Source organism: Ascaphus truei, chromosome 1 (assembly GCF_040206685.1).
Source record: "Ascaphus truei isolate aAscTru1 chromosome 1, aAscTru1.hap1, whole genome shotgun sequence".
In the NCBI taxonomy this organism is placed as follows: domain Eukaryota; kingdom Metazoa; phylum Chordata; class Amphibia; order Anura; family Ascaphidae; genus Ascaphus; species Ascaphus truei.
The window spans coordinates 402,277,901-402,304,701 of NC_134483.1; the positions used below are offsets into that span (position 1 = coordinate 402,277,901).

The 26,801-nt window shown below is 47.8% G+C and overlaps 1 protein-coding gene across 2 annotated transcripts in view; it reads right to left on the minus strand.

Moving 5' to 3' along the window:
* Positions 1-9,797: 9,797 nt before the first annotated feature.
* The window catches only part of NPY2R (neuropeptide Y receptor Y2), a 42,918-nt gene continuing 25,914 nt past the window's right edge, over positions 9,798-26,801 (minus strand). For both annotated transcript variants that reach the window (XM_075612829.1, XM_075612820.1), the window contains one exon: positions 9,798-11,575. In XM_075612829.1, the coding sequence (XP_075468944.1) occupies positions 10,375-11,535 (1,161 nt within the window). In that variant the 5' untranslated portion in view covers positions 11,536-11,575 and the 3' untranslated portion in view covers positions 9,798-10,374. The remainder of the gene's footprint in view (positions 11,576-26,801) is intronic.

Below are 26,801 nucleotides of genomic sequence, written 5' to 3' on the forward strand. Positions count from 1 at the left end.
GCTGCAGCCTGAGGGATCGTAGGGCCCACTAGGAGCCCAGCAGTGATCCACCTGAGTTTCTGGACACTGGCTAAAAGGAGTGGAGCCCAGCGGAGCATCCATCGGACAGCAGGTACTGTACGTGCACTGCAGAGGGGATCCTCCATGGAAGCCAAGTAAAGGGTACTAAAGCCTTTGCGAAATACAGGCATGCTACTTAAATACACCAATTCAGTGCTCCAACAGTGTGCTGGCACTTTCACACAAGCCTTTATGCCTGGGGTTGGGTGGTTTTACAGTAGCGAGAGAGACACGGACACATACTTCTGCACCATTTGGTGGGGAGTGATTATGTTGTTCTGTATTGTCTGTGTATTTAATGATCCTCCAGTTGAGGATTTTATGGTTTATATGGGTACATGAATACAATTACCTTATAAATAAATACCTTTGTGTTATAAACATTACTTTAGTTGGCCACCTTTTTCTGACCTACGGTCATGTGTGGTGTAAGGTATATAAAAGGAGGACTCAGGCCCCCACCTCAACAGGACGTGTTAGTCTGAGGATTAATTATAGGGATTAAACACACTGATAAAGCCTGATAAATTATATGGGGCTGGCATTGGCATCTTCTCTTCCACTGTCAACACAAAACATACAGTAAGGAGCCCTGCCATTTCTCAGCGACTGAGAAAGTCAGTTGGGAAGGAGAATATGTCACCAAAGAGAACAAGGCAGAAGCGGAAAAACAAAGGCCATACTGCTATACCAACTGTATATGGATAAACCAGGTCCCCCAAAAATGTTGTCACTAGCATCTGTCCCCATAGCTTTCTGTGAGTTCAATGGGACCCCAATTGGCTTAACATGGGTATTGTTGTGGGACAGTGTTGACCTAGCAGGGAGTATTACTCCAGGTCTCCCATTTGACTTTCGCCAAACTGCTCTTGTACAATACACAAAGATGTTCTCGCAAGGATTGCAGAACTGAAGTGAAGAAGGATGTACTCGAGAGAAGAGGGACAAATGGAAGCAGTTCATGGAGGACTTGATGAACTTGTTGTAGGGAATTGTACCTTCAAGCAGCCTTCCTCCCTCTATGCCCACTGCCACTAAAAGGAGAGAATAGTTTTTTCGGAGACAGACACAGCAGCCATCTATTTTTAAAATTAATGGATGACTTTGTGTCCATGACCCATCTACGTACAAGTCTACACACAACCCAACTGCTAGAGGTCACTCCATTTACAATCCCTGCATGCTTGTATTCTAGCACACAGTTGTAGCAGCAACTAGTCTTTAAGATAGTGAAAAAGCCAGAATTTCTGTTATGGTGTAGGGGGCACTTTGCAGGTAGGGATGGAGTTGGGAACCTTTCAAGGGAGGGGGAAGTTCGGAGATATTATTTACATATTATTAACGTCATTTTTTATTTAATAAATGATACATTTTTGTATTTCTTACAGGCTTTTAAATGGGACAATGCTTGTAGATCAAGTGTTTTTCTGCTTTGTAAAACATACTTATGTTGTGTCATGTACGTCTGTTCCCACATGTGGTTATCTAACATTCTTAGCAGGGTACTCCCCACATTGACCCTTCCCCCAATTTCATTGTACTGTAAGCTTATTACAATGGCATGTGAATAGGGAAGTGTTTTATTTGCCTTTAGTCGCCCCTGCAAGCCACTTTTCAGAGTGAAAATTGGAGACCAGATATATTCTGAAAATTACATTATTTAAAAATTAAAATCCGACCCAACGACCTTATTGGAGTCTCAAGTTCTATAAATATATCCCCTCAAGCCTCCCTCCAAAAAATATAGGGGGAGAAACCTGGGCTGAAAAAAGAGCACTCCCAAGAGATATGTTAATTGGATATGCAATGTATATTGAAATTACTCACATTCCATATTTCCTAAAAGGATTTCCATAAGAACTATATTGAGTTTGCAAGTCTAAGGCATCTAGTGACTAACACATGGGACAGAGAATTAGACAAGCTTTGCTATTTTTGGCAATAGCTGCAGGGGTGTGCACTAAACCAGTTGATGGGTAGCATCACTGTCAAAGCATTCTTTTGAGCTCTACTGCTTCTCATACCTGTATCTAATCTAGCTACTAGCATATCTCACAAGTATCTCAGGTGTGCTCATTTTTGTGCAATGGCAATGAACTGGCAATGGCTACTGGGAAGTGGAAGTGGTCTTGTTTTAAAGCATTCCAGGGTGAGGAGGCTACAGATGTGAGCAGTGAGCCGTTCAAACGTTTGCTGTAACAGTAATGCTACTAAAATAGGCCTCACTCTCTCTCGTCAGGCGGTTGTTCAGTGATAGAAAAAAAAATGAATCTGCATTTTTGCGGCTGAAAGGAATTTGCCAATCCACAACAGATGTGAATTTTGACAAAAATGTTACCTATCTCTAGACACAAAACAAGTTATGGTGAGTAAAAAAGTGACAAAACCCCTGCCCGCACTATGTATAGCAAATAAAAATACCACTTGTGGGTACATTTCCATGTCTCAGACAGGCCTGCAACTCTGTCTTTCCCCATTATCTCTTAGCACATCTCTAGAAATGTTGATCAATGGATCCAACCATCCAGCTTAACCTGAAACCTGTGTTGCATTCCTACAGGAAAAAAAAATCAGTAATTGGAATAGATTATATGAGGGGTCAAAACACAGATACTGTAACCATGACATTGTGTTGTATCCTATTTCATACATGTACTTTCACTACAACTTTACAAATGTATACTGAATTGCAGAAAAACTACACTCCCATCAAATTACCCCTCCTTTGTTTACCAACTCGCATGTCCTTTGTCATCTCTGACAATATGCCACTGTACCCTGTGTGGCTCTTGCATATAACAGTTTTACGCTGAGTTTTAAGAAAAAGTGAACGGATGGTTTTGTGATTTTCTTACTGCATGTGTAGAAAATGATGTTACCAAATCATAATACATATGAAGTGTGGCCAGGTTCCCCCTTGGGTTTCCTGTGGGCTCCGCTTACCTCCTGTGCAGCCGGGGAGAGTGCAGCATGTCAGGAGACTGCAGGAGCAAGGAGGGGGGTATGAAGAGGCGACCGAATCGCCAGAAACTCACGCCATGTTGTTATGCTTACGCATGCGCAGTGCAAGATCACCCATGCACAGGAGGTTGCCATTACAGAGGCGCACATGCTCATGAGAGAGCACTGGCGGCCATTACTCAGAGCATAGGCTCCGCATGGGACTACAGCCCCCAGAATGCACAAGGGGCGGAGACCACGTGGCGCGACAGAGCCAATAGAGTTCTCAGATTCCCCTGCTTGGTAAAAAGATACATTTAACGTGCTTGCAGCCACGCCAGTCAGGGCTGGGAAGCAGGGAGGTGAGGTTGTGTGTGCAGGTGTCCGTGACCCCTGCACTAGGCCAGAATCCCCTATAGGGCTCGACTCCCCTGCAAGTTTGTGGCTGCTATTGGGACAGGCCCATTAGACAGGTATTCTGCCCCATTATCTGATTAGTGTCAGGGACACAGCAAAGGACATCACGCAGCAGATGCGGCCTGTGGTCTGGGACCAGACCACCAGCGCATAAAGAAACTGTTAAGGCGGGACCCTCCAGCTGGATACCACCCCACGTGGAGGTCGACTCATCGCTGACGCTGAAGGCGTGGGACCAGATTGACCCGTCTTCTGTTGGTGCTACCGGTTGTTGGAGCACCCGGCAGGTATACCCTATCTACAATTGCACCAACTGTAATATTCTACTGTGTGCAGTGCAGTCACATACACTTGGTGTGGGAGTGCCTATTGTGGGCTGGACACTGGGACACTGTACCCACTGTACCCAAGTACTGTGGGAACACTGTGTGGGTCTACCTCTATACGTATTGTATGGTGTTGTTGTATAATATATGTGTTCTAAGTCTGTGCCTAGTTAATATCATTAAACCATATTCTGGTGTGTGTTACTGGGTATATTGTCCGGTGACAGGGTTATCCAGTATTGCTAGGATCCCTCATAGGTGGAGGTGCTGCCACCCCCAGGCTCCCTGCAGCGGAGAATCAGCTCACCTGTGAGCCTACCTGTAACAGCACACCACATGTAGTCACCCTAGACACAGGGGAAAGAGGGCTACAATAGTAACATAAAACAATTCCCTAAAATTACAGCTATGGCTGAAGTTTTTTTCCTCCTGTGAACACCTGGTAAGACAATGTTCTACTGTAAAGTGGAATGTGTCTGTAAGGATCTCCAACATGGATCCTCCCTGACTTTGCGGTTTGAACCAACATGGCCACCGATGCAGGAAATCAACCTCTATTAGAACTAGGATTGCTCACACCAGTCATCTCACTTTACAAGGATTCCATTCTCTTCTCTCCTTGTCTGTGCAAAGTACTTCTTACCTTGTCTCCTGTTGGATCCTTTGGTTACTGTTTTTCTTGCCTCAGACCCCTGCCTCTGGACTTCTCTGCCTCTATCTAGCCCTGACCCTCGAACTGTGACCATGACCATTCTGTCTCTCTCTAGCCATGACCCTGGAACTTTGAGCTCTACTCTGCCACTGCATCCTGCCTCAGTGGCCATGTTGGTAGAGGCAGCAAAGTCAGGGAACATCCTTACAGGGTCATTATAAGGTGCCCAGCTCCGAAACAGAAGTTAGGCCCCACCGGAAGTGAGGTCCAACTTCCGGTATCTGCTCCTGGGTGTCCCTCCTCCAGTGACAGGTAGGGCCTTGAGCCATGGACAAACATGGAACCACCGGTAGGGCCCCGGAAGGAGGCAGGCAGAGTGAAAGGGAGAAGGCAGAGTTAAGGACGAGTAGGAGGCAGTGTGATGGGGGGCGGAGGAGGAGGCAGTGTGAGGGGTTGGAGGAGGCCGTGTGAGAGAGGAGGGGTGAGGAGTAGAGTAAGAAAGTTGAAGTGAGGAGAGAGAGTGAAGGGGAGAGGCATGAGAAAGAGGGGAAGGACAAGTGAGAGGGGAAGGACGGGGGAATCAGCACATAAAGATTAAGGTGGAGTCATCAACACAAAGGGGGAAAGAGATCAGCACAAAGATAGATAGAGATCAGGTGATCAGGTGATAGAAATCATAACAGGGAGAGATCTGCACCGAGAGAGATCAGCACACAGAGAAGTGAGAGAGATCAGCACAGAGAGACAGATGTTATATGGGGCAAGAGGATGAGATACTGTATATGGGCAACAGATGATGTGCAGCCCTTTTAGAGTCTAAAGAACCAGACCTTGATGTATATAATGTTGCCCACCACTGGTGTATACACATCAATAGAAATAGAATAGCAACCAGGGGTGCAGCACTGCACAGGAGACTTTACCTACACTGCAATCTCCATGGGGACCAACACCCTGGGTATATGAGGATAAGACCACTAGGCTGAGGGAAGGCATTCTTAAAGTGGTATATTATGTTATGTCTTTGTGATATATGTTTTTTTGTGATATGCTGTAAAACTATTGCATACTAATTTTTACTACTTGATTTTCAGGGTACGTGCATTGTGTTTTCGCCAAATTTCCATCAAGATGGGTATCCGGCATACAGCCACCCCTCCTCATTCCCCCATTCTGGAGGGTTTCCAGCTGGAACCAATATACAGACGTAGCAGACATTATTTCACTCACTGGCAACAGCATTGTAGCCCACTCTTTTCCCACACGCAGTGAACGCCATTACAATTCCAGCTCCTCCTACTGGCGCAATGTGAATGTCCCACTGCAACTCGCCAGAGGGAGTAATAACGTCTGCTTCATCTATATTACAGAAAATCTGGGCATGTACCACAATTGAAGCGGCGGCACTTACACGTGGAGTTGCCATTTGTTTATCAATATTGTTTGTGCTATTTTTTTATATAATTTAATTTTATGATGAACCCTAATATTGGTCCCATCAAAAGTTTGAGAATCAAATCCGCAAACATTTTTTATATATATTCGGCAGCAAACAATGTCTAAATCCTAAGATTCCCTGTGGGATTTTCTCTTCCAGCTACTTTTTAAGTTTGTCTCTCTTTCACCAAAATCAAAGGTTCGAAATTCACCATGTTACTGATTGCCCATACTCACCATAAAGCAGTAACGCTAGAGTCTGCTGAACAATAAAAAGTTGCATTTTGTGATGCAAATTATTTTAAAATGTTAAGTGTCACCACATATTCCTTTTGCAGGGTCAGCTGACACATCTGCCTTTACAGGTTCTTTAGAGATTTAAAAATAATTGTACAACATGTATAACTGAAAGTAATAGCAGATACAACCAATTGTTGCAATCTCCAAAATGTCAGTGTTGTCTGGTTGAGAATCACATATGAATTACACACAAGACCTTTTCACCAAAGTTCCTCAAAGCTTTGCTTTTGATAACTGAATATATGTTTTATGAGGCGGGGTTGGATTGGAATTTGGCGGGGCTCGGTGCTGGAGGAGAACACGGGGCCTCTTATCTTCTCAGGCATCTCCTCCTGCTCCTAATTTCTGTGATGCCACGGCATCATACAACATTGCAGCATCACTTGTGGCAACGTGAAGTTGCGGCGTCACGTTGTCATGGCAACATGGCACCATGATGTCGTGTTGTCATGGCGCTGTGATGTTGCTGACATGAAGCACAGGAGGAGATGCCGGAGAGAAGGTAAGAGGCACTCACAGAGGCCCTGCGCTCTCACCTGGCAATCAGTCTAAACGTTGTGGAGGAAAGAGCTGCGCCTCTGTACGCGTGGGACTAGGTGTGACTGTACAGATGGAACTGCAATCAAGCAAATACCTGAGCTGAGGTCACTGGAATCTAAAGATCCCAAAGAAAAGAAATCCTACAGCAGCAATCCCGCCTAATCACATTTAAGTTTTTTTCCCCCAGATTGAATATACTACATTTCAAACAACAGGCTCCCTTGGAACTGAACCATGCTATTTTTAACCCTGGATCCCTAGATATTTACAGATGTTTCCGCTCCAATATGGGAAATCAAAATGGCCATCAAATTTCTCAGCAGGTTCCAGCTGTGAAAATCCAGAAAGTAAACTGGCAACTAAAACAGTAAATATCTTAGGAACCAACATAGTTTACAAAATAGCAAGGTTTAGATTTGGAGAACCACCCATTTCCAATTCTGTTAAATAAAAATCAATATGTTGGAAAATAATTCCTTTTGTCCATGAATACACATAATGTAGAATTCATTTACCTAAAATGACAGCAAAGCTTGACATACGTTGCTACTTACATTTTTTTTTTAAATTGCACTTTTTGGTGCAAATGTGAACATTATTCCTAATTTTAAAAAGTATGTTTGTTAGGTAGCACTCCACTATATATATACAAAGGGGCCCCAGTCAATTTGAATACGTAAATAAAGGTATATTTGTCAAAATTTGCAGGGACCACTGCAGACTGCCCCAGGAGAGTCATAGACGTTTTCAACGGCAGAGGATTCATATTTTGCCTTATTTGCTTCACTTATACTTACTTGTTTTCCTCCATCTGTTAGTCTCAGGCTTTGACTTTAGAAGGTGGAACTGGCACTGTATGTTAGCAATCAATAGCCTCCTATGAAGAGTTAAGCAATATTGCTTATTTGCATATTCTTCATCACATTTTGCGATTATCTGAATATACTCATTATACAAGTTATCGGATTTAGCAATATTACTTATTCACACTCCCTTGATCATATATTGTGATTATCTGCACTATACAGGTTAGATTACCTTGATGTTATTTAGACTAGGTTTATGCATCTAGTAAATCATATGTGCTCAGTATCTGTTTATCTAGAGATTTTGGTGTTGGAGGGGTGTTAATTAGGGAAGTACCACAGAACATTTCTATCTGTGGGAACGGGCTTGAAGAAGGGGCATCAGAGGCCCCAAAACTTTTGTCACGCCCCTACTTTTTCCACCCTACATTTTTTACGTGTGTTATACGTTTTTCCTGGGGTTTTTTCCTCCTTTTGTCGTCACGTTGTTATCCTCCATCCCCCTTTTTTCACACCCAACCACTCCCTTCCCTCCACATTATTGTAGTTGTTGTTTCGTGAGATGTGATCTCCAGACCCTGGATTTGGGTATATTGTACAGCTGCTACAAATTTTGCCAAATATACCTTTATTGACTTATTCAAATTGACAATTGTCTATTGTATCTATATGCATGCTGGGGCCCCTTTGTATATATATATTATTCCTAATTATTACACAACTTTATATATGATGTGTAGGTGGGCCTTCTGTTGCCATTTAAATAGGCAATCTCTCCTACTACCAACGTGAACTAAAAGCCAGTGACATGTTTAAAGAGGCACACCTGGGAGGTGGATTATTTTATGCAATTTAACCAGAATCGAAGAATCAACAGTATTTTTTAAATAACTTCTTCCAAAGTTTGAAAACCTGGTAAGCTGCAACTTGGAAGGGATGTGAGTTCTGCTTGTGCATGTTCAGCAAGTACTTGTACAGTGAGATTCCCACCTTTCCCATATCTTTATTGGTTCTCTAATAAAGACAGAGAGGATTTAGGCTAAGGCTCCACTGCAGGCACCGAAGCGCTCGCCTTGCGTCCTGGCGGCACGTGTACGGCACTTCACCGTGATTTGCAATCTGCAGGGAGCTTTTTTTAGGTGCGGGGGCGTGGCCAAAATGGGCCAGGTGGGTGCAGCCATGACACGAGTGGGGCGCGGCCATGACGGGGAGTGGAGCCGTCCCCCTCTCCCGTGCCACTCTCCTCTCCCCCGTGGCTGTAAGGTGCTGTGAAAAGTGAGTTATAGATATTTGGCCTCTCCCCCTGTGCCACTTTGCTTCCCCCCCCCCACATCCCTCTCCCCATGCCATTCTCCCTCCTGTCAGTCTCTCTCTCTCTACCCCTTGTGCTGCTCCCCCCCCCTACCCCAAGTGTCTGTCTCTCCACCCATCAGTCTTTCTGATTGGCTCACCGCCACACCAAGTGACAATCGGGATCACAACTCTAGTGTAGCCCCTGCTGACTGATGTGTCACAGTGCGCAGTGAGCCTGGGAGTGAGGCGCTACTGGGGACAGCTAGGGAAGAGGTAAGGGGCTGGTGAGAGGCGCGCGCCGGCTGCAGCGGGGACCTAGCCAAAAGGTAAATAAAAACTTTGGGGGTGATTCAATATTGTTTGAAGTGGGCAATCGCAGTTGCTTGAAAGTGGTGTTGGGCTGGTCACCCACTGTGGACTAATTGAATGAACCCCTTGATTGACAAACACCTACACATTCAGAGACCCCTTTGAAAATGTTATTTGTAATTTACTCCTCCCTCCCCCCCACCCTCCAAAAAAATTAAATCAAAGCAGGCAAATATTTGTTAATTGCTTCTGGAATTGTAAAGGGAAGCCGTTGAGACTGTTACATTCTTTACATAAGGGTGTTTTCTGGCTGGGTATGTGAGATTGCAACTTTAAATTTACTTAGTATTGAGTGTGACTCCTAGCAGATTTATTGGTCCCAAAGATTAGATTGTTTTCAGGTGATGCAATGTTTAACAGCACTAGTGTTATGTGTAATTGTATACTGATTGTGTGCATGAGATTTTAAGAGCACATTGCTTTACACGTCTCAAGTTCACTTTAACTCTATTGGGAATATAAGTCCAGCACCAATGAATAATTCATGCACGGCATCTTGGCAGCTCATGCACAATACAACAACGTTGACAGTATATACACTGTATATTCTATGTTAGTTCAACAAAACTACAAATAATCTAGATTCATTTACATGATAGATTGTTGGTATTGTAGAATATAGACTTTGGAAAGCAATGCAATCAGATCCACCAGCATTAATACTTTAATAGTGAGCTTCGGTATTAGGAAATGGTATAACCATAAATACAGTAGGCTAATCTCATGTTATAAAAAAATAACAGGTAAATATTTTTGTTTTACATTTCACTGTCCCACTGCATGCAAATCCATGATTTTTTTTACATTTTTTTTAGAGAAATAAGCAATGCTACATGATACATACAAGTATAGCCACATTAATGATGTCCAGTGACAACTCTTGATTTGGTGGGAACAGCAATATTTTTAAAAAATGAACTCCTTTCACAAAACAGGGTTTGACGTGCAAAATAAGCTTTGCTTTTGCACTGTGTAATGGCTTTTCCCTGTGGCATCCTCAAATGTCCTTCTAAAATATCCCAAACAAGTTTCCAGAAATGGTCCTTTAAGGAAATCGCTTGAATCTACACAGCTCTTTGGGTCAGTATAATGTATACAAGTTAAAGATGTAATTTATTAGTCAGTCACACTGATGTTGCTGAGCTTGACTGGTGATTCCTAGTAACACGAATAAGATATCAAGATTGAAGTAAATGTTATCTTCTCATCTGACTTATTTTTATTCTCCAAATCCTTAAACATTGGTAGGCTGTATGGAAGTGTCCTGATAATTGACACTTGTTCCATTAATCTCTTTTACCTCTACCTGTTTCTTCTTGGCTTGAAATGCCACCGAAACTTCAGGGTGAATAGAATCCATCCTTTGCTCACATTTAAACGCTGTAAGGAATGCAGTTCGATAATTGTTATTCATCCACCCATAAAGGATAGGGTTGGCAAAGGTAGAACACATGGCAATCACATGAAATATTGTATAAATAAGTTTGTATTCATTCAGGTCCAAAACATTCCCGTCAATGTCACTGGCAAGTTGAAAGGCGTGGAAAGGCAGCCAACTCACAGCAAACACCACCACTACAGCCACTAACATTTTGGTTGTTTTGCGTCGCCGATGGTGATAGTGATCATTTCCTCCACCTGGGCTAACGTGGTTTTTTAATTTTGTCCATATCCTGATATAAGCATATGAAATGATGGCAAGAGGTAAAATGTACTGAATCAGTAACATTGAGATACTATAAATGGTACTGTAATTAAGTTGTCCTCCTGGCCACCTTTCTGAACATACTTGAATTTTAAAATCAGATGATATTTCAATCAGAGAATACTCCTTGAAGATTGCCAACGGGCTCGCCAGGACGGCACTACAAGCCCATGTAATGCCTATGATCATAAAGCTAATTTTTGTGGAGATTTTGCTCTCTAAATGGTAGACAATGCAGCGATGTCTGTCCAATGCAATAACCATAAGGGTGACTGTGGATACATGAACTGTGAGACCTTGAGCATAGGTAACCAAGTGGCACAACACAGTTCCAAACTTCCACTCATCCAAAAGAGTGTAAACCAGTGTGAAAGGTAGGCACAATGTATTCACCATCAAGTCTGACACAGCCAGATTGACTATGAAAAAGTTTGTAACAGTACGCATGGTTTTAAACTTGATGACTACATAAATGACCAGGGTGTTGCCAATTACTCCCAGTAGGATGATGGAGCTATAAGCCAAAATAAGAATGACTTGCATGCCTACCAGCTTTGTAATATCAATCAATTCTGGTTTATGAACTTCATTGAATGGTGTGGTAAGTCCGGGTATATAGAGCCATGTGTTCATCTCAGTTTTAGTGTCCTCTGTTTTGTTTTCTTCTTTCTCTGATGCCATCATCCCCATTTTTATGGTACAATTTTCTGAACTGCGTGAAGAGAAAGTCCTTAAAAATCAAAATGAGAAAAGCAAAATGTTAGCATTCTATATACATTGGAGCTTATTGAATAAAGTGAGATAGCACTGAGTTGGCCTTTCTGTGAGGTGACTCAGAATCAACGGTATCGCACTTTATTGAATAAGGTCTGTTATCTTAATTCAATTTTTAAAAGACAAATTCATTACCATGATCAATTTAGTAGCAGCTGGCTAATTTAAACTCTCAGATTTCCTCTCAAGAAATGTAGGAATGATTAGAACAATAAATCCTGCCCATCATCAGTTCCATAATATTCTAACTTAATGAAGGTAAACTCACCACTTAAAAGAAATTAAAACACATTTAGAATGCAATATTGTGCAATTATTTACAGAATTTATAGAAAAGCACAACGTCTTTAGGTTAATTTAAGAAATGCAGAGGATTTACTGTATTTTAGATCCTATTTACTGGCAACAGAGACTTAAGGGGAAAATAATTTACTTTGCACTTAGTTCAATATGGAACTTTTGGTGAATTATAAGTGTTTCTGTTTACATGAATGTGCCACTTTGTTTTATCTTATGGACAGAAACACTGGAGTGATATGCAATGTGTACAATTAATTGCGCATATAGATCAATGATCAGATATACAGTCATAAAGAAGTTAAAGCGTAGATACTGTTACAGGATTGTTTACTAAAAACTGTAGAAACTAAATGCAAACTAGAAACTAGCTTCCGGTTAGAACTCACATACAGTATACCCAATACAAATAGCCCCACTAAAAACATTTATTCGTGTACATGTAATCCAGCATAATTCTGTTTTATAGCAAACTTTCCAACAGTCAGGAAAAAGCACTAAGAAATATTGAGGCTCTCGAAAAAATCAATACATTGAGCCCCCGGCCTATTGGTTTAATATTTTTTTCCCAAATTGAAAGAAAATATTTAATGACTGTATAAGAAGTGTAGCAATATAGCAAATAACTTACTGTATGCAGAACTTCCTAGAGACTTCAGACATTGTGTGCCTTAATGACATCCTTCTGTAATCTCTCATGCCAAAACCCCATGCTTAACTATGGGCAGGGAAAAGCAAGTCACAGGAATCATGGTGGAGAATGCAAAAGTAGGTTGGGTAAAAGGGGACTAAAGACTAAAGACTGAAGAGGGGTTGACCAGTTGTGGGAAAAAGGGAAAGGTGTGAAAACAAGGGTGGTCACCATGTAAGAGAGTTGTCAAATAGTTAATGATGAGTGTTCTAACGGAGAGATATCAGGCACTAGTAATCAAATGGTGCTTTGAATTTGAAGGTTTTAAAAGGGTGCCAGTGCAGATAACACTTCCATGTACCAATAATATTGGTGGTGCTTTTGAAAATATATGATTTGTATATGTATTGCTCCTGTTTATTTGAGGAAAATAATAAATGTTATCCTATAAACGTTTTTGAAAGCAGGTTTCACACAGTACACATAAAACAACATTTATGAATAATAAATTAGAGACTAAACCAGAAAAAAAGAGATATTCATGGCAGGCCTTGTGTAGACCTTAGACTGTCTATGCTAGGCATGGATCCTCTAAATTCTGCCATGATCCATGTTCTGTTCCAGGCTCAATGTGACTAGTGAGTTGAAACAAGCAGCATATACCATGCAAGGGGAGGCTTCTTACTTACTTAATTATTTATTGGGACACAAAACAGAAATAAAAAGGGGGAAAGTATTTTGTTTACGAAAAGGTACTAAGACAATACACCCTAAGGGAAGGGAACAAGTAATGGGAATAGGAAGTAATGGTGATAGGGATAGGTAAATAACAAAGTTTAACCAAGAGACCTGAGATATGAGACCGGTGCAGCATTCAGGCATGTACGAAAAGACAACATATGACATGGGTCACAAGGGAAATAGGAATAGGACTGCACCAAATGACAAGGGGAAGAGGAGAAGCCCAAGTCACAGGGGAGAGAAGAGATGGTTGCCAGGACAACAGGGTAGAGACCATGAAATGCTGCCACAGGAAACAGAATAATCCAAACTCCTGGGGAAAAAAACCCTTGGACACGGAAGGAAATGCTATTTGTAAAAAAAACATTTCTGATATTTTTTCAACTAAATATAACTAGGTTTTTCCATAAAGTGTAGTACAAAGGTTTAGTAGTAGCAGCAACAGTCCTTGAAGTGTAAGGTTGTTTAGGTTGTGATACTTAATTCACAAAATGGCCAATTCTTTATACAGTACTTAACATTTTTATTCTGTCAGGTTTTGCTATATTTTTCATGGATCATTTATTTTTTTCTGTTTGAAATAAAAAACCACCCTTCTTCCTGTAAGATATTATGCCTACAATACTTTCCTTTTTTCTTCAGTTTTTTCAAAATGTTAAAATCAAGAATCTGCTCTCTTGAGCCATCTGCTTTCTCTCAATATTGTTCATTGTTTTAAAAATAGCTTTTTACATTATTGAAATACTTTTTTTTAACGGATATTAATAAAGGAATGTGTTGTTTTTCCATATAGTTCAATATAAAATCAAAAGCACAAATAGAAAGACACATCTCCCTCTGCAATTTATAATTCAGATTAATCACTCGCTGTTTTCCCACCAGGGAGGGTGCAATGAATCACAGGATTCGCACAGCACTTGGTAGCAGAAGTGGAGTGAGCAGGCTCATGAGGCCAAGGAAACGAAAGAAGGAAAGTGGAACAAAATGAAAATAACAAATGGAATAAAGGCCAGAGGTACTTTTATACAGAAAAGGGGTCTGGAATCCTAGGCAAAGAAAAATTATTTATAAGCAAGATTTATTGTACAGTAGGTTGTAATACAAAACCTTTTAGGGGACTCTTTCATGAACACATTTATACTGTACAGAGTTTTTGAACCCTCTCAAGCTTTTCCCAGGACAGAAAGAAGAAACCTGAGGACGTGAGACTCTGAAAACGCTTTAAACAATGCAATATAAAGTGTATAGTGTACAAATCTTTTGAAACCCCACACGTTTCGTCGTTAAAATTACTGGCATAAACGTGGTATAATCTATGTACAGGTCTTGTCACCTGAGATGGGACAAAGCCTTGGAACCCAATTGTGTGCACTCGCCTTTAATCAATGATATTATAGTGTAACCGCAGACTTCACAGGAACAGCTACAATAGTAACTATTAATGTAACATAAAAATACCCTTGTACAAATAACAGCAGGTGTGTGATAAATGTAATAATTGTTTAACATAATAAAATAATGGGGGGTAGTCGGACAAACAGATAACTATACAAACACTTAAATGATCTATGCACAAGGCCACGAAATTAGACTGTAATTTACAAGTATTGCCTACCACCTTACCGAACATGTTTGATTTTGAGTTGGAGTTATTCAGATTGGAAAGAAATCTTTTTTTTTCCAATAGTGCTATGGAGATGCAGGAGCAACAGCAATGTATTCAGGTAAACAATACTTGTAAATTAAAGTCTAAGTTCGTGGCACCTTTTAAAAATCCATCAGTCAATGTTTTCATGAATTTGGTAAAGAGTGATAAGAATAATTTTTTTAAAAACAGACGCCGTACACACTATAATCTCATTTTAGCTGAAAACAAAATGTTAAACAAATTGGCGGTAAATGATCTTCAAAACAGCTGATAAAGGTGGTGCACTTGTGCTACAAAACTATAGCCAGTATAGATTGGAAGCACTTAGGCAATTGTCAGACATGACATGTTATTCGAAATTAGACTATGACCCTACACCTAATTATCAACTAGAAGTAAACGGCATCTTGCAATTGGGCCTCAGTAACCTTTGGCTACCAGAAAAATAAATGGAGTTCCTTAGTATGAAAAACCAACGGGACCCGTCTTGTATCTTTTACCTAAGATACATAAATCTTTACACAATCCACCAGGTCGTCCAATCATTTCAGCCACAAATTCCATGAACCAACCCTTAGCAGTATATGTGGACACATTCCTCCAACCAATGGTCTTACATGGGAAGTCATATATCAAGGATACTTTTGATTTCCTTACCAAAGTGAGAGCAATACCCATTGAAAATAAAGTCATTCAACTTGTCACAATGGATGTAACTAACCTTTAAACGATCATTCCATATGATGTTGGTTTAAATGTAGTTAGGCAAAAATTTGAAATGTTGCACTAAAACCAATCCTCCTGTTGATTATATCATGCTCTTGTTGCATTTAATTCTGCATACAAAGTATGAAACGGGCTGAGGGTGGGTGGGTGTGAAAAACGGGCTGCGGGTGGGTGGGTGTGAAAAACGGGCTGCTGTGAAAAACGGGCTGCAGGTGGGTGGGTGTGAAAAACGGGCTGCAGGTGGGTGGGTGTGAAAAACGGGCTGCTGTGAAAAACGGGCTGCAGGTGGGTGGGTGTGAAAAACGGGCTGCAGGTGGGTGGGTGTGAAAAACGGGCTGCAGGTGGGTTAGTGTGAAAAACGGGCTGTAGGTGGGTCGGTGACTGGGTGTGAAAAACGGGCTGCAGGTGGGTGGTTGGGTCGGTGTGAAAAACGGGCTGCCTGGGTGTGAAAAACGGGCTGCAGGTGGGTGGGTGGTGTGAAAAACGGGCTACAGGTGGGTGGTTGTGAAAAACGGGCTGCAGGTGGGTGGGTGGTTGTGAAAAATGGGCTGCAGGTGGGTGGGTGTGAAAAACAGGCTGCAGGTGGATGGGTGGGTGTGAAAAACGGGCTGCTGATGGGTGGTTGTGAGAAACGGGCTGCAGGTGGGCGGGTGGGTGGGTGTGAAAAATGGGCTGCTTGTGAAAAACAGGCTGCATGGGTGTGAAAAACGAGCAGCAGGTGGGTGGGTGTGATAAACGGGCTGCAGGTGGGTGGGTGGTTGTGAAAAACGGGCTGCAGGAGGGTGGGTGTGAAAAACGGGCTGTAGGTGGGTGGATGGGTGTGAAAACGGGCTGCAGGTGGGTGGGTGGTTGGGTGAGTGTGAAAATGGGCTGCAGGTTGTGAAAAATGGGCTGCTGGGTGTGAAAAATGGGCTGTGGGTTTGTGAAAAACGGGCTGCGGGTTGGTGGGTGTGAAAAACAGGCTGCAGGTGGGTGGGTGTGAAAAACAGGCTGCAGGTGGGTGGGTGTGAAAAACGGGCTGTTTGTGAAAACGGCTGCAGGTGGGTAGGTGGGTGGGTGTGAAAAACGGGCTGCAGGTGGGTGGGTGGGTGGGTGTGAAAAACAGGCTGCAGGTGGGTGGGTGTGAAAAACAGGCTGCAGGTGGGTGGGTGGGTGTGAAAAACGGCTGCAGGTGAGTAGGTGGGTGGGTGTGAAAAACGGGCTGCAGGTGGGTGGGTGGGTGGTTGGGTGTGAAAAACGGGCTGCAGGTGGGTGGGTGGGTGTGAAAAATGGGCTGCAGGTGGGTGGGTGTGAAAAATCGGCTGCAGGTGGGTGGGTTGTGAAAAACGGGCTGCTTATGAAAAACAGGCTGATTTGTGAAAAACGGGCTGCAGGTGGGTGGGTGTGAAAAACGGGCTGTAGGTGGGTGGGTGGTTGTGAAAAACGGGCTGCAGGTGGGTGGGTGTGAAAAACGGGCTGTAGGTGGGTGGATGGGTGTGAAAAACGGGCTGCAGGTGGGTGGGTGGTTGGGTGAGTGTGAAAAATGGGCTGCAGGTTGTGAAAAACGGGCTGCTGGGTGTGAAAAACGGGCTGTGGGTTTGTGAAAAACGGGCTGCGGGTGGGTGGGTGTGAAAAACAGGCTGCAGGTATGTGAAAAACAGGCTGCAGGTGGGTGGGTGTGAAAAACGGGCTGTTTGTGAAAAACGGCTGCAGGTGGGTAGGTGGGTGGGTGTGAAAAACGGGCTGCAGGTGGGTTTTGTGAAAAACGGGCTGCAGGTGGGTGGGTGTGAAAAACAGGCTGCAGGTGGGTGGGTGGATGTGAAAAACGGCTGCAGGTGAGTAGGTGGGTGGGTGTGAAAAACGGGCTGCAGGTGGGTGGGTGTGAAAAACGGGCTGCAGGTGTGTATGTGAAAAACGGCTGCAGGTGGGTAGGTGGGTGGGTGTGAAAAACGGGCTGCAGGTGGGTGGGTGTGAAAAATGGGCTGCAAGTGGGTGGGTGTGAAAAACGGGCTGCAGTGGGTGTGAAAAACGGGCTGCAGGTGGGTGGGTGGGTGTGAAAAACAGGCTGCAGGTGGGTGGGTGGGGTTGAAAAATGGCCTGCAGGTAGGTGGGCAGCCCGGTTTAAAAAACGGGCTGCAGTTGGGTGGGTGTAAAAAACGGGCTGCAGGTGGGTGGGTGGGTGTAAAAAACGGGCTGCTTGGGCGTAAAAAACGGCTGCAGGTGGGTGGGTGGGTGGGTGTGAAAAACGGGCTGCAGGTGGGTTTTGTGAAAAACGGGCTGCAGGTGGGTGGGTGTGAAAAACAGGCTGCAGGTGGGTGGGTGGATGTGAAAAACGGCTGCAGGTGAGTGGGTGTGAAAAATGGGCTGCAAGTGGGTGGGTGTGAAAAACGGGCTGCAGTGGGTGTGAAAAACGGGCTGCAGGTGGGTGGGTGGGTGTGAAAAACAGGCTGCAGGTGGGTGGGTGGGGTTGAAAAACGGCCTGCAGGTAGGTGGGCAGCCCGGTTTAAAAAACGGGCTGCAGTTGGGTGGGTGTAAAAAACGGGCTGCAGGTGGGTGGGTGGGTGTAAAAAACGGGCTGCTTGGGCGTAAAAAACGGCTGCAGGTGGGTGGGTGGGTGGGTGTGAAAAACGGGCTGCAGGTGGGTTTTGTGAAAAACGGGCTGCAGGTGGGTGGGTGTGAAAAACAGGCTGCAGGTGGGTGGGTGGATGTGAAAAACGGCTGCAGGTGAGTAGGTGGGTAGGTGTGAAAAACGGGCTGTAGGTGGGTGAGTGGGTGTGAAAAATGGGCTGCAGGTGGGTGGGTGGGTGTGAAAAACGGGCTGCAGGTGGGTGGGTGGCTATGAAAAACAGGCTGCTTTGTGAAAAACGGGCTGCAGGTGGGTGGGTGTGAAAAACGGGCTACAGGTGTGTGTTGTGAAAAACGGCTGCAGGTGGGTAGGTGGGTGGGTGTGAAAAACGGGCTGCAGGTGGGTGGGTGTGAAAAATGGGCTGCAAGTGGGTTGGTGTGAAAAACGGGCTGCAGTGGGTGTGAAAAACGGGCTGCAGGTGGGTCGGTGGGTGTGAAAAACAGGCTGCAGGTGGGTGGGTGGGGTTGAAAAACGGCCTGCAGGTAGGTGGGCAGCCCGGTTTAAAAAACGGGCTGCAGGTTGGGTGTAAAAAACGGGCTGCTTGTAAAAAACGGGCTGGGCGTAAAAAACGGGCTGCAGGTGGGTGGGTGGGTGGGTGTAAAAAACGTGCTGATTGTGAAAAACGGGCTGCAGGTGAGTGGGTGGGTTTGAAAAACGGGCTGCAGGTGGGTGGGTGTGAAAAACGGGCTGCTGGTGGGTGGGTGTGAAAAACAGGCTGCAGGTGGATGGGTGGGTGGGTGTGAAAAACGGGCTGCAGTTGGGTGGGTGTAAAAAACGGGCTGCAGGTGGGTGGGTGGGTGTAAAAAACGGGCTGCTTGGGCGTAAAAAACGGCTGCAGGTGGGTGGGTGGGTGGGTGTGAAAAACGGGCTGCAGGTGGGTTTTGTGAAAAACGGGCTGCAGGTGGGTGGGTGTGAAAAACAGGCTGCAGGTGGGTGGGTGGATGTGAAAAACGGCTGCAGGTGAGTGGGTGTGAAAAATGGGCTGCAAGTGGGTGGGTGTGAAAAACGGGCTGCAGTGGGTGTGAAAAACGGGCTGCAGGTGGGTGGGTGGGTGTGAAAAACAGGCTGCAGGTGGGTGGGTGGGGTTGAAAAACGGCCTGCAGGTAGGTGGGCAGCCCGGTTTAAAAAACGGGCTGCAGTTGGGTGGGTGTAAAAAACGGGCTGCAGGTGGGTGGGTGGGTGTAAAAAACGGGCTGCTTGGGCGTAAAAAACGGCTGCAGGTGGGTGGGTGGGTGGGTGTGAAAAACGGGCTGCAGGTGGGTTTTGTGAAAAACGGGCTGCAGGTGGGTGGGTGTGAAAAACAGGCTGCAGGTGGGTGGGTGGATGTGAAAAACGGCTGCAGGTGAGTAGGTGGGTAGGTGTGAAAAACGGGCTGTAGGTGGGTGAGTGGGTGTGAAAAATGGGCTGCAGGTGGGTGGGTGGGTGTGAAAAACGGGCTGCAGGTGGGTGGGTGGCTATGAAAAACAGGCTGCTTTGTGAAAAACGGGCTGCAGGTGGGTGGGTGTGAAAAACGGGCTACAGGTGTGTGTTGTGAAAAACGGCTGCAGGTGGGTAGGTGGGTGGGTGTGAAAAACGGGCTGCAGGTGGGTGGGTGTGAAAAATGGGCTGCAAGTGGGTTGGTGTGAAAAACGGGCTGCAGTGGGTGTGAAAAACGGGCTGCAGGTGGGTCGGTGGGTGTGAAAAACAGGCTGCAGGTGGGTGGGTGGGGTTGAAAAACGGCCTGCAGGTAGGTGGGCAGCCCGGTTTAAAAAACGGGCTGCAGGTTGGGTGTAAAAAACGGGCTGCTTGTAAAAAACGGGCTGGGCGTAAAAAACGGGCTGCAGGTGGGTGGGTGGGTGGGTGTAAAAAACGTGCTGATTGTGAAAAACGGGCTGCAGGTGAGTGGGTGGGTTTGAAAAACGGGCTGCAGGTGGGTGGGTGTGAAAAACGGGCTGCTGGTGGGTGGGTGTGAAAAACAGGCTGCAGGTGGATGGGTGGGTGGGTGTGAAAAACGGGCTGCAGGTGGGTGTGAAAAACGGGCTGCAGGTGGGTGTGGTGTGAAAAACGGGCTGCAGGTTGTGAAAAACGGGCTGCAGGTGGGTGGGTGTGAAAAACGGGCTGCAGGTGGGTGGGTGTGAAAAACGGGCTGCACGTGGGTGTGAAAAACGGGCTTTGTGAAAAACGGGCTGCTGGTGGGTGGACGTGAAAAACGGGCTGCTTGTGAAAAAATGGCTGCTTTGTGAAAAACGGGCTGCAGGTGGGTGGGTGGGTGTGAAAAACGGGCTGCTTGTGGAAAACGGGCTGCTATTGTGAAAAACGGCTGCTGGTGGGTGGGTGTGAAAAACGGGCTGCAGGTGGGTGTGAAACACGGGCTGCAGGTGGGTGGGTGTGAAAAACGAGCTGCAGGTGGATGGTGGGTGGGTGTGAAAAACGGGCTGCAGGTCGTGAAAAACGGGCTGCAGGTGGGTGGGTATGAAAAACGGCTGCAGGTGGATTTTGTGAAAAACGGGCTGCAGGTGATGGGTGGGTGTGAAAACGGGCTGCAGGTGGGTGTGAAAAACAGGCTGCAGGTGGGTGGGTGTGAAAAATGGGCTGCAGGTTGTGAAAACGGGCTGCAGGTGGGTGGGTGTGAAAAACGGGCTGCAGGTGGGTGGGTGTGAAAAACGGCTGCACGTGGGTGTGAAAACGGGCTTTGTGAAAAACAGGCTGCTGGTGGGTGGGTGGCTGTGAAAAACGGGCTGCTTGTGGAAAACGGGCTGCTATGTGTGAAAAACGGCTGCTGGTGGGTGGGTGTGAAAAACGGGCTGCAGGTGGATGGGTGGGTAGGTGTGAAAAACGGGCTGCAGGTTGGGTGTGAAAAACGGGCTGCAGGTGGGTTTGTGAAAAACGGGCTGCAGGTGGATGGGTGGGTGGGTGTGAAAAACGGGCTGCAGGTGGATGGGTGGTGGTGTGTTGTGTGAAAACGGGCTGCAGGTGGGTGGGTGTGAAAAATGGGCAGCAGGTTTGTGAAAAACGGGCTGCAGGTGGGTGGGGTGTGAAAACGGGCTGCAGGTGGGTGGGTAGGTGGGTGTGAAAAACGGGCTGCTGCAGGTGGGTGGGTCATTGTGAAAAACGGGCTACAGGTGGGTGGGTGGGTCGGTGGGTGTGAAAAACGGGCTGCTGCTGTGAAAACAGGCTGCAGGTGGGGTGGGTGTGAAAAACAGGCTGCTTTTGTGAAAAACGGCTGCAGGTGGGTAGGTGGGTGGGTGTGAAAAACGGGCTGCTTGTGAAAAACGGGCTGCACAGTGGGTGTGAAAACCGGGCTTTGTGAAAAATGGGCTGCTGGGTGGGTGGGTGTTGTGAAAAACGGAGCTGCTTGTGAAAACGGGCTGCTATTGTGAAAAACGGCTGCTGGTGGGTGGGTGTGAAAAACGGGCTGCAGGTGGATGGGTGGGTGTAAAAAAACGACTGCAGGTTGGGTGTGAAAAACGGGCTGCAGGTGGGTTTGTGAAAAACGGCTGCAGGTGGATGGGTGGGTGGGTGTGAAAACGGGCTGCAGGTGGATGGGTGGGTGGGTGTGAAAAACGGGCTGCAGGTTTGTGAAAAACGGGCTGCAGGTTTGTGAAAAACGGGCTGCAGGTGGTTGGGTGTGAAAAACGGGCTGCAGGTGGGTGGGTGGGTGTGAAAAACGGGCTGCAGGTGGGTGGGTCATTGTGAAAAACGGGCTGCAGGTTTGGTGAAAAACGGGCTGTGGGTGGGTGGGTCGGTGGGTGTGAAAAACGGGGCTGTGGGGTGGGTGGGTCGGGTGGGTGGGTGTGAAAAACGGGCGGTGGGTGGGTTCGGTGGGTGTGAAAAACGGGCTGCTGTTGTGAAAAACAGGCTGCAGGTGGGTGTGGAAAACGGGCTGCTTTTGTGAAAAACGGCTGCAGGTGGGTAGGTGGGTGGGTGTGAAAAACGGGCTGCAGGTGGGTAGGTGGGTGGGTGTGAAAAACGGGCTGCAGGTGGGTGGGTGTGAAAAATGGGCTGCAGGTGGGTGGGTGTGAAAAACGGGCTGCAGGTGGGGTGGTTGTGAAAAAGCGGCTGCTATTGTGAAAAACGGGCTGCAGGTGAGGTGGGTGTGAAAAACGGGCTGCAGGTGGGTGGGTGTGAAAAACGGCTGCAGTGTGGTGTGGGTGGGTGTGAAAAACGGGCTGCAGGTGGGTGGGTGGCTTGTGAAAAACGGGCTGCAGGTGGGTGTGAAAAAACAGGCTGTGGGTGGGTGGGTTGTGAAAAACGGGCTATGTGAAAAACGGGCTAGCAGGTGGGGTGGGGGTGTGAAAAACGGGCTGCAGGTGGGTGGGTGGGTGGGTGGGGTGTGAAAAACGTGGCTGCAGGTGGGTGGGTGGCTTGTGAAAGAACGGGCTGCAGGTGGGTGTGAAAAACGGGGCTGTTGGTGGGTGGGTGTGAAAAAACGGGCTGCAGGTGGGTGGGTGTGAAAAACGGGCTGCAGGTGGGTAAGTGGGTGGGTGTGAAAAACGGGCTGCAGGTGGATGGGTGTGAAAAACGGGCTGCAGGTGGGTGGTGTGAAAAACGGCTGCAGGTGGGGTGGGTGTAAAAAACGGCTGCTGTGTGAAAAAACGGGCTGCAGGTGGGGTGGGTGGCTTGTGAAAAACGGGCTGCAGGTGGTGTGAAAACGGCTGTGTGTGGGTGTGAAAAACGGGCTGTGGGTGGGTGGTGTGAAAAACGGGCTGTCAGGTGGGTGGGTGTGAAAATACGGGCTGCAGGTGGTGGTGGGTGTGAAAAACGGGCTGCAGGTGGAGTGGGTGTGAAAAACGGGCTGCAGGTGGTGGGTGGGTGTGAAAACGGGCTGCAGGTGGTGGGTGTAAAAAATGGCTGGCTATTGTGAAAAATGGGCTGCAGTGTGGGTGGGTTACGGCTGACAATGTGGTGACGCTGCAGGTGGGTGGCGTGTGAAAAACGGGCTGCAGGTGGGTGGGTGGCTTGTGAAAAACGGCTGCAGTGGTTGAGAGCTGGGTGGTTGTGAAAAACAGGGCTGCAGGTGGTGGTGTGAAAAACGGCTGCTGGAAGGTGGGTGTGAAAAACGGACTGACAGGTGGGTGTGGCTTGTGAAAACTGGGCTGTCTGGTGGTGAAGGATGAAGACGGGGCTGGGTGGGTGTGAAAAACGGGCTGCAGGTGGGTGGGTGTGAAAAACGGCTGCAGGGTGAGGTGGGTGATTGTGAAAAACGGGCTGCAGGGGGATGGGGTGTGAATAACGGGCTGCAGGTGGGTGGTGGTGAAAAACGGGCTGCAGGTGGGTGGGTGTGAAAAACGGCTGCTATGTGAAAAACGGGCTGCAGGTGGGTGGGTGTGAAAAACGGGCTGCAGGTGGGTGGGTGTGAAAAACGGGCTGCAGGTGGGTGGGTGGGTGTGAAAAACGGGCTGCAGGTGGGTGGGTGGCTTGTGAAAAACGGGCTGCAGGTGGGTGTGAAAAACGGGCTGTGGGTGGGTGGGTGTGAAAAACGGGCTGCAGGTGGGTGGGTGTGAAAAACGGGCTGCAGGTGGGTGGGTGTGAAAAACGGGCTGCAGGTGGGTGGGTGGGTGTGGAAAAACGGGCTGCAGGTGGGTGGGTGGCTTGTGAAAAACGGGCTGCAGGTGGGTGGGTGTGAAAAACGGGCTGTGGGTGGGTGGGTGGTGTGAAAAACGGGCTGCAGGGTGGGTGGGTGTGAAAAACGGGCTGCAGGTGGGTAAGTGGGTGGGTGTGAAAAACGGGCTGCAGGTGGATGGGTGTGAAAAACGGGCTGCAGGTGGGTGGGTGTGAAAAACGGGCTGCAGGTGGGTGGGTGTGAAAACGGGCTGCAGGTGGGTGGGTGGCTTGTGAAAACGGGCTGCAGGTGGGTGTGAAAAACGGCTGTGGGTGGGTGGGTGTGAAAAACGGGCTGCAGGTGGGTGGGTGTGAAAACGGGCTGCAGGTGGGTTGGTGGGTTTGAAAAACGGGCTGCAGGTGGATGGGTGTGAAAAACGGGCTGCAGGTGGGTGGGTGGGTGTGAAAAACGGGCTGCAGGTGGGTGGGTGTAAAAAACGGGCTGCTATTGTGAAAAACGGGCTGCAGGTGGGTGGGTGTGAAAAACGGGCTGCAGGTGGGTGGGTGTGAAAAACGGGCTGCAGGTGGGTGGGTGGCTGTGAAAAACGGGCTGCAGGTGGGTGGGTGGCTTGTGAAAAACGGGCTGCAGGTGGGTGTGAAAAATGGGCGGTGGGTGGGTGTGAAAAACGGGCTGCAGGTGGGTGGGTGTGAAAACGGCTGCAGGTGGATGGTGTGAAAAACGGGCTGCAGGTGGGTGGGTGTGAAAAAGCGGCTGCAGGTGGGTGGGTGTGAAAAACGGGCTGCTATTGTGAAAAACGGGCTGCAGGTGGGTGGGTGTGAAAAACGGGCTGCAGGTGGGTGGGTGGCTGTGAAAAACGTGCTGCAGGTGGTGGGTGTGAAAAACGGGCTGCAGGTGGGTGGGTGTAAAAAACGGGCTGCTATTGTGAAAAACGGGCTGCAGGTGGGTGGGTGTGAAAAACGGGCTGCAGGTGGGGTGGGTGTGAAAAACGGCTGCAGGTGGGTGGGTGCTGTGAAAAACGGGCTGCAGGTGGGTGGGTGGCTTGTGAAAAACGGGCTGCAGGTGGGTGTGAAAAATGGGCGGTGGGTGGGTGTGAAAAACGGGCTGCAGGTGGGTGGTGTGAAAAACGGGCTGCAGGTGGATGGGGTGTGAAAAAACGGGCTGCAGGTGGGGGTGGGTGTGAAAAACGGGCTGCAGGTGGGTGGGTGTGAAAAACGGGCTGCTATTGTGAAAAACGGGCTGCAGGTGGGTGGGTGTGAAAAACGGGCTGCAGGTGGGTGGGTGGCTGTGAAAAACGTGCTGCAGGTGGGTGGGTGTGAAAAACGGGCTGCAGGTGGGTGGGTGTAAAAAACGGGCTGCTATTGTGAAAAACGGGCTGCAGGTTGGGTGGGTGTGAAAAAACGGGCTGCAGGTGGGTGGGTGTGAAAAACGGGCTGCAGGTGGGTGGGTGGCTGTGAAAAACGGGCTGCAGGTGGGTGGGGTGGCTTGTGAAAAACGGGCTGCAGGTGGGTGTGAAAAATGGGCGGTGGGTGGGTGTGAAAAACGGGCATCAGGTGGGTGGGTGTGAAAAACGGGCTGCAGGTGGGTGGGTGGCTGTGAAAACAGCTGCAGGTGGGTAAGTGGGTGGGTGTGAAAAACGGTCTGCAGGTGGGTGGGTGGCTGTGATAAACGGCTGCAGGTGGATGGGTGTGAAAAACGGGCTGCAGGTGGGTGGGTGTGAAAAACAGGCTGCAGGTGGGTGGGTGTAAAAAACGGGCTGCTATGTGAAAAACGGGCTGCAGGTGGGTGGGTGTGAAAAACGGGCTGCAGGTGGGTGGGTGTGAAAAACGGGCTGCAGGTGGGTGGGTGGCTGTGAAAAACGGGCTGCAGGTGGGTGGGTGGCTTGTGAAAAACGGGCTGCAGGTGGGTGTGAAAAATGGGCGGTGGGTGGGTGTGAAAAAACGGGCTGCAGGTGGGTGGGTGTGAAAAACGGGCTGCAGGTGGGTGGGTGGCTGTGAAAAACGGCTGCAGGTGGGTAAGTGGGTGGGTGTGAAAAACGGTCTGCAGGTGGGTGGGTGGCTGTGAAAAACGGGCTGCAGGTGGATGGGTGTGAAAAACGGGCTGCAGGTGGGTGGGTGTGAAAAACGGGCTGCAGGTGGGTGGGTGTGAAAAACGGGCTTGCTATTGTGAAAAACGGGCTGCAGGTGGGTGGGTGTGAAAAACGGGCTGCAGGTGGGTGGGTGGCTGTGAAAAACGTGCTGCAGGTGGGTGGGTGTGAAAAACGGGCTGCAGGTGGGTGGGTGTAAAAAACGGGCTGCTATTGTGAAAAACGGGCTGCAGGTGGGTGGGTGTGAAAAACGGACTGCAGGTGGGTGGGTGTGAAAAACGGGCTGCAGGTGGGTGGGTGGCTGTGAAAAACGGCTGCGGGGTGGGTGGCTTGTGAAAAACGGCTGCAGGTGGGTGTGAAAAATGGGCGGTGGGTGGGTGTGAAAAACGGGCATCAGGTGGGGTGGGTGTGAAAAACGGGCTGCAGGTGGGTGGGTGGCTGTGAAAAACAGCTGCAGGTGGGTAAGTGGGTGGGTGTGAAAACGGTCTGCAGGTGGTGGGTGGCTGTGAAAACGGGCTGCAGGTGGATGGGGTGTGAAAAACGGGCTGCAGGTGGGTGGGTGTGAAAAACGGGCTGCAGGTGGGTGGGTGTGAAAAACGGGCTGCTATTGTGAAAACGGGCTGCAGGTGGGTGGGTGTGAAAAACGGGCTGCAGGTGGGTCGGGTGGCTTTGAAAAACGTGCTGCAGGTTGGGTGGGTGTCTGTGAGAGAGTGTCCATCTGTCTGTGAGAGAGATGTCCGTCTGTCTGTGAGAGAGACTGTCCGTCTGTCTGTGAGAGAGTGTCCGTCTGTCTGTGTCTGGACAGAGAGAGAGTGAGGTCAGAGAGAGTGAGGTCAGAGAGAGTGAGAGAGTGAGGTCAGAGAGAGTGAGAGAGTGAGGTCAGAGAGAGTGAGAGAGAGAGGTCAGAGA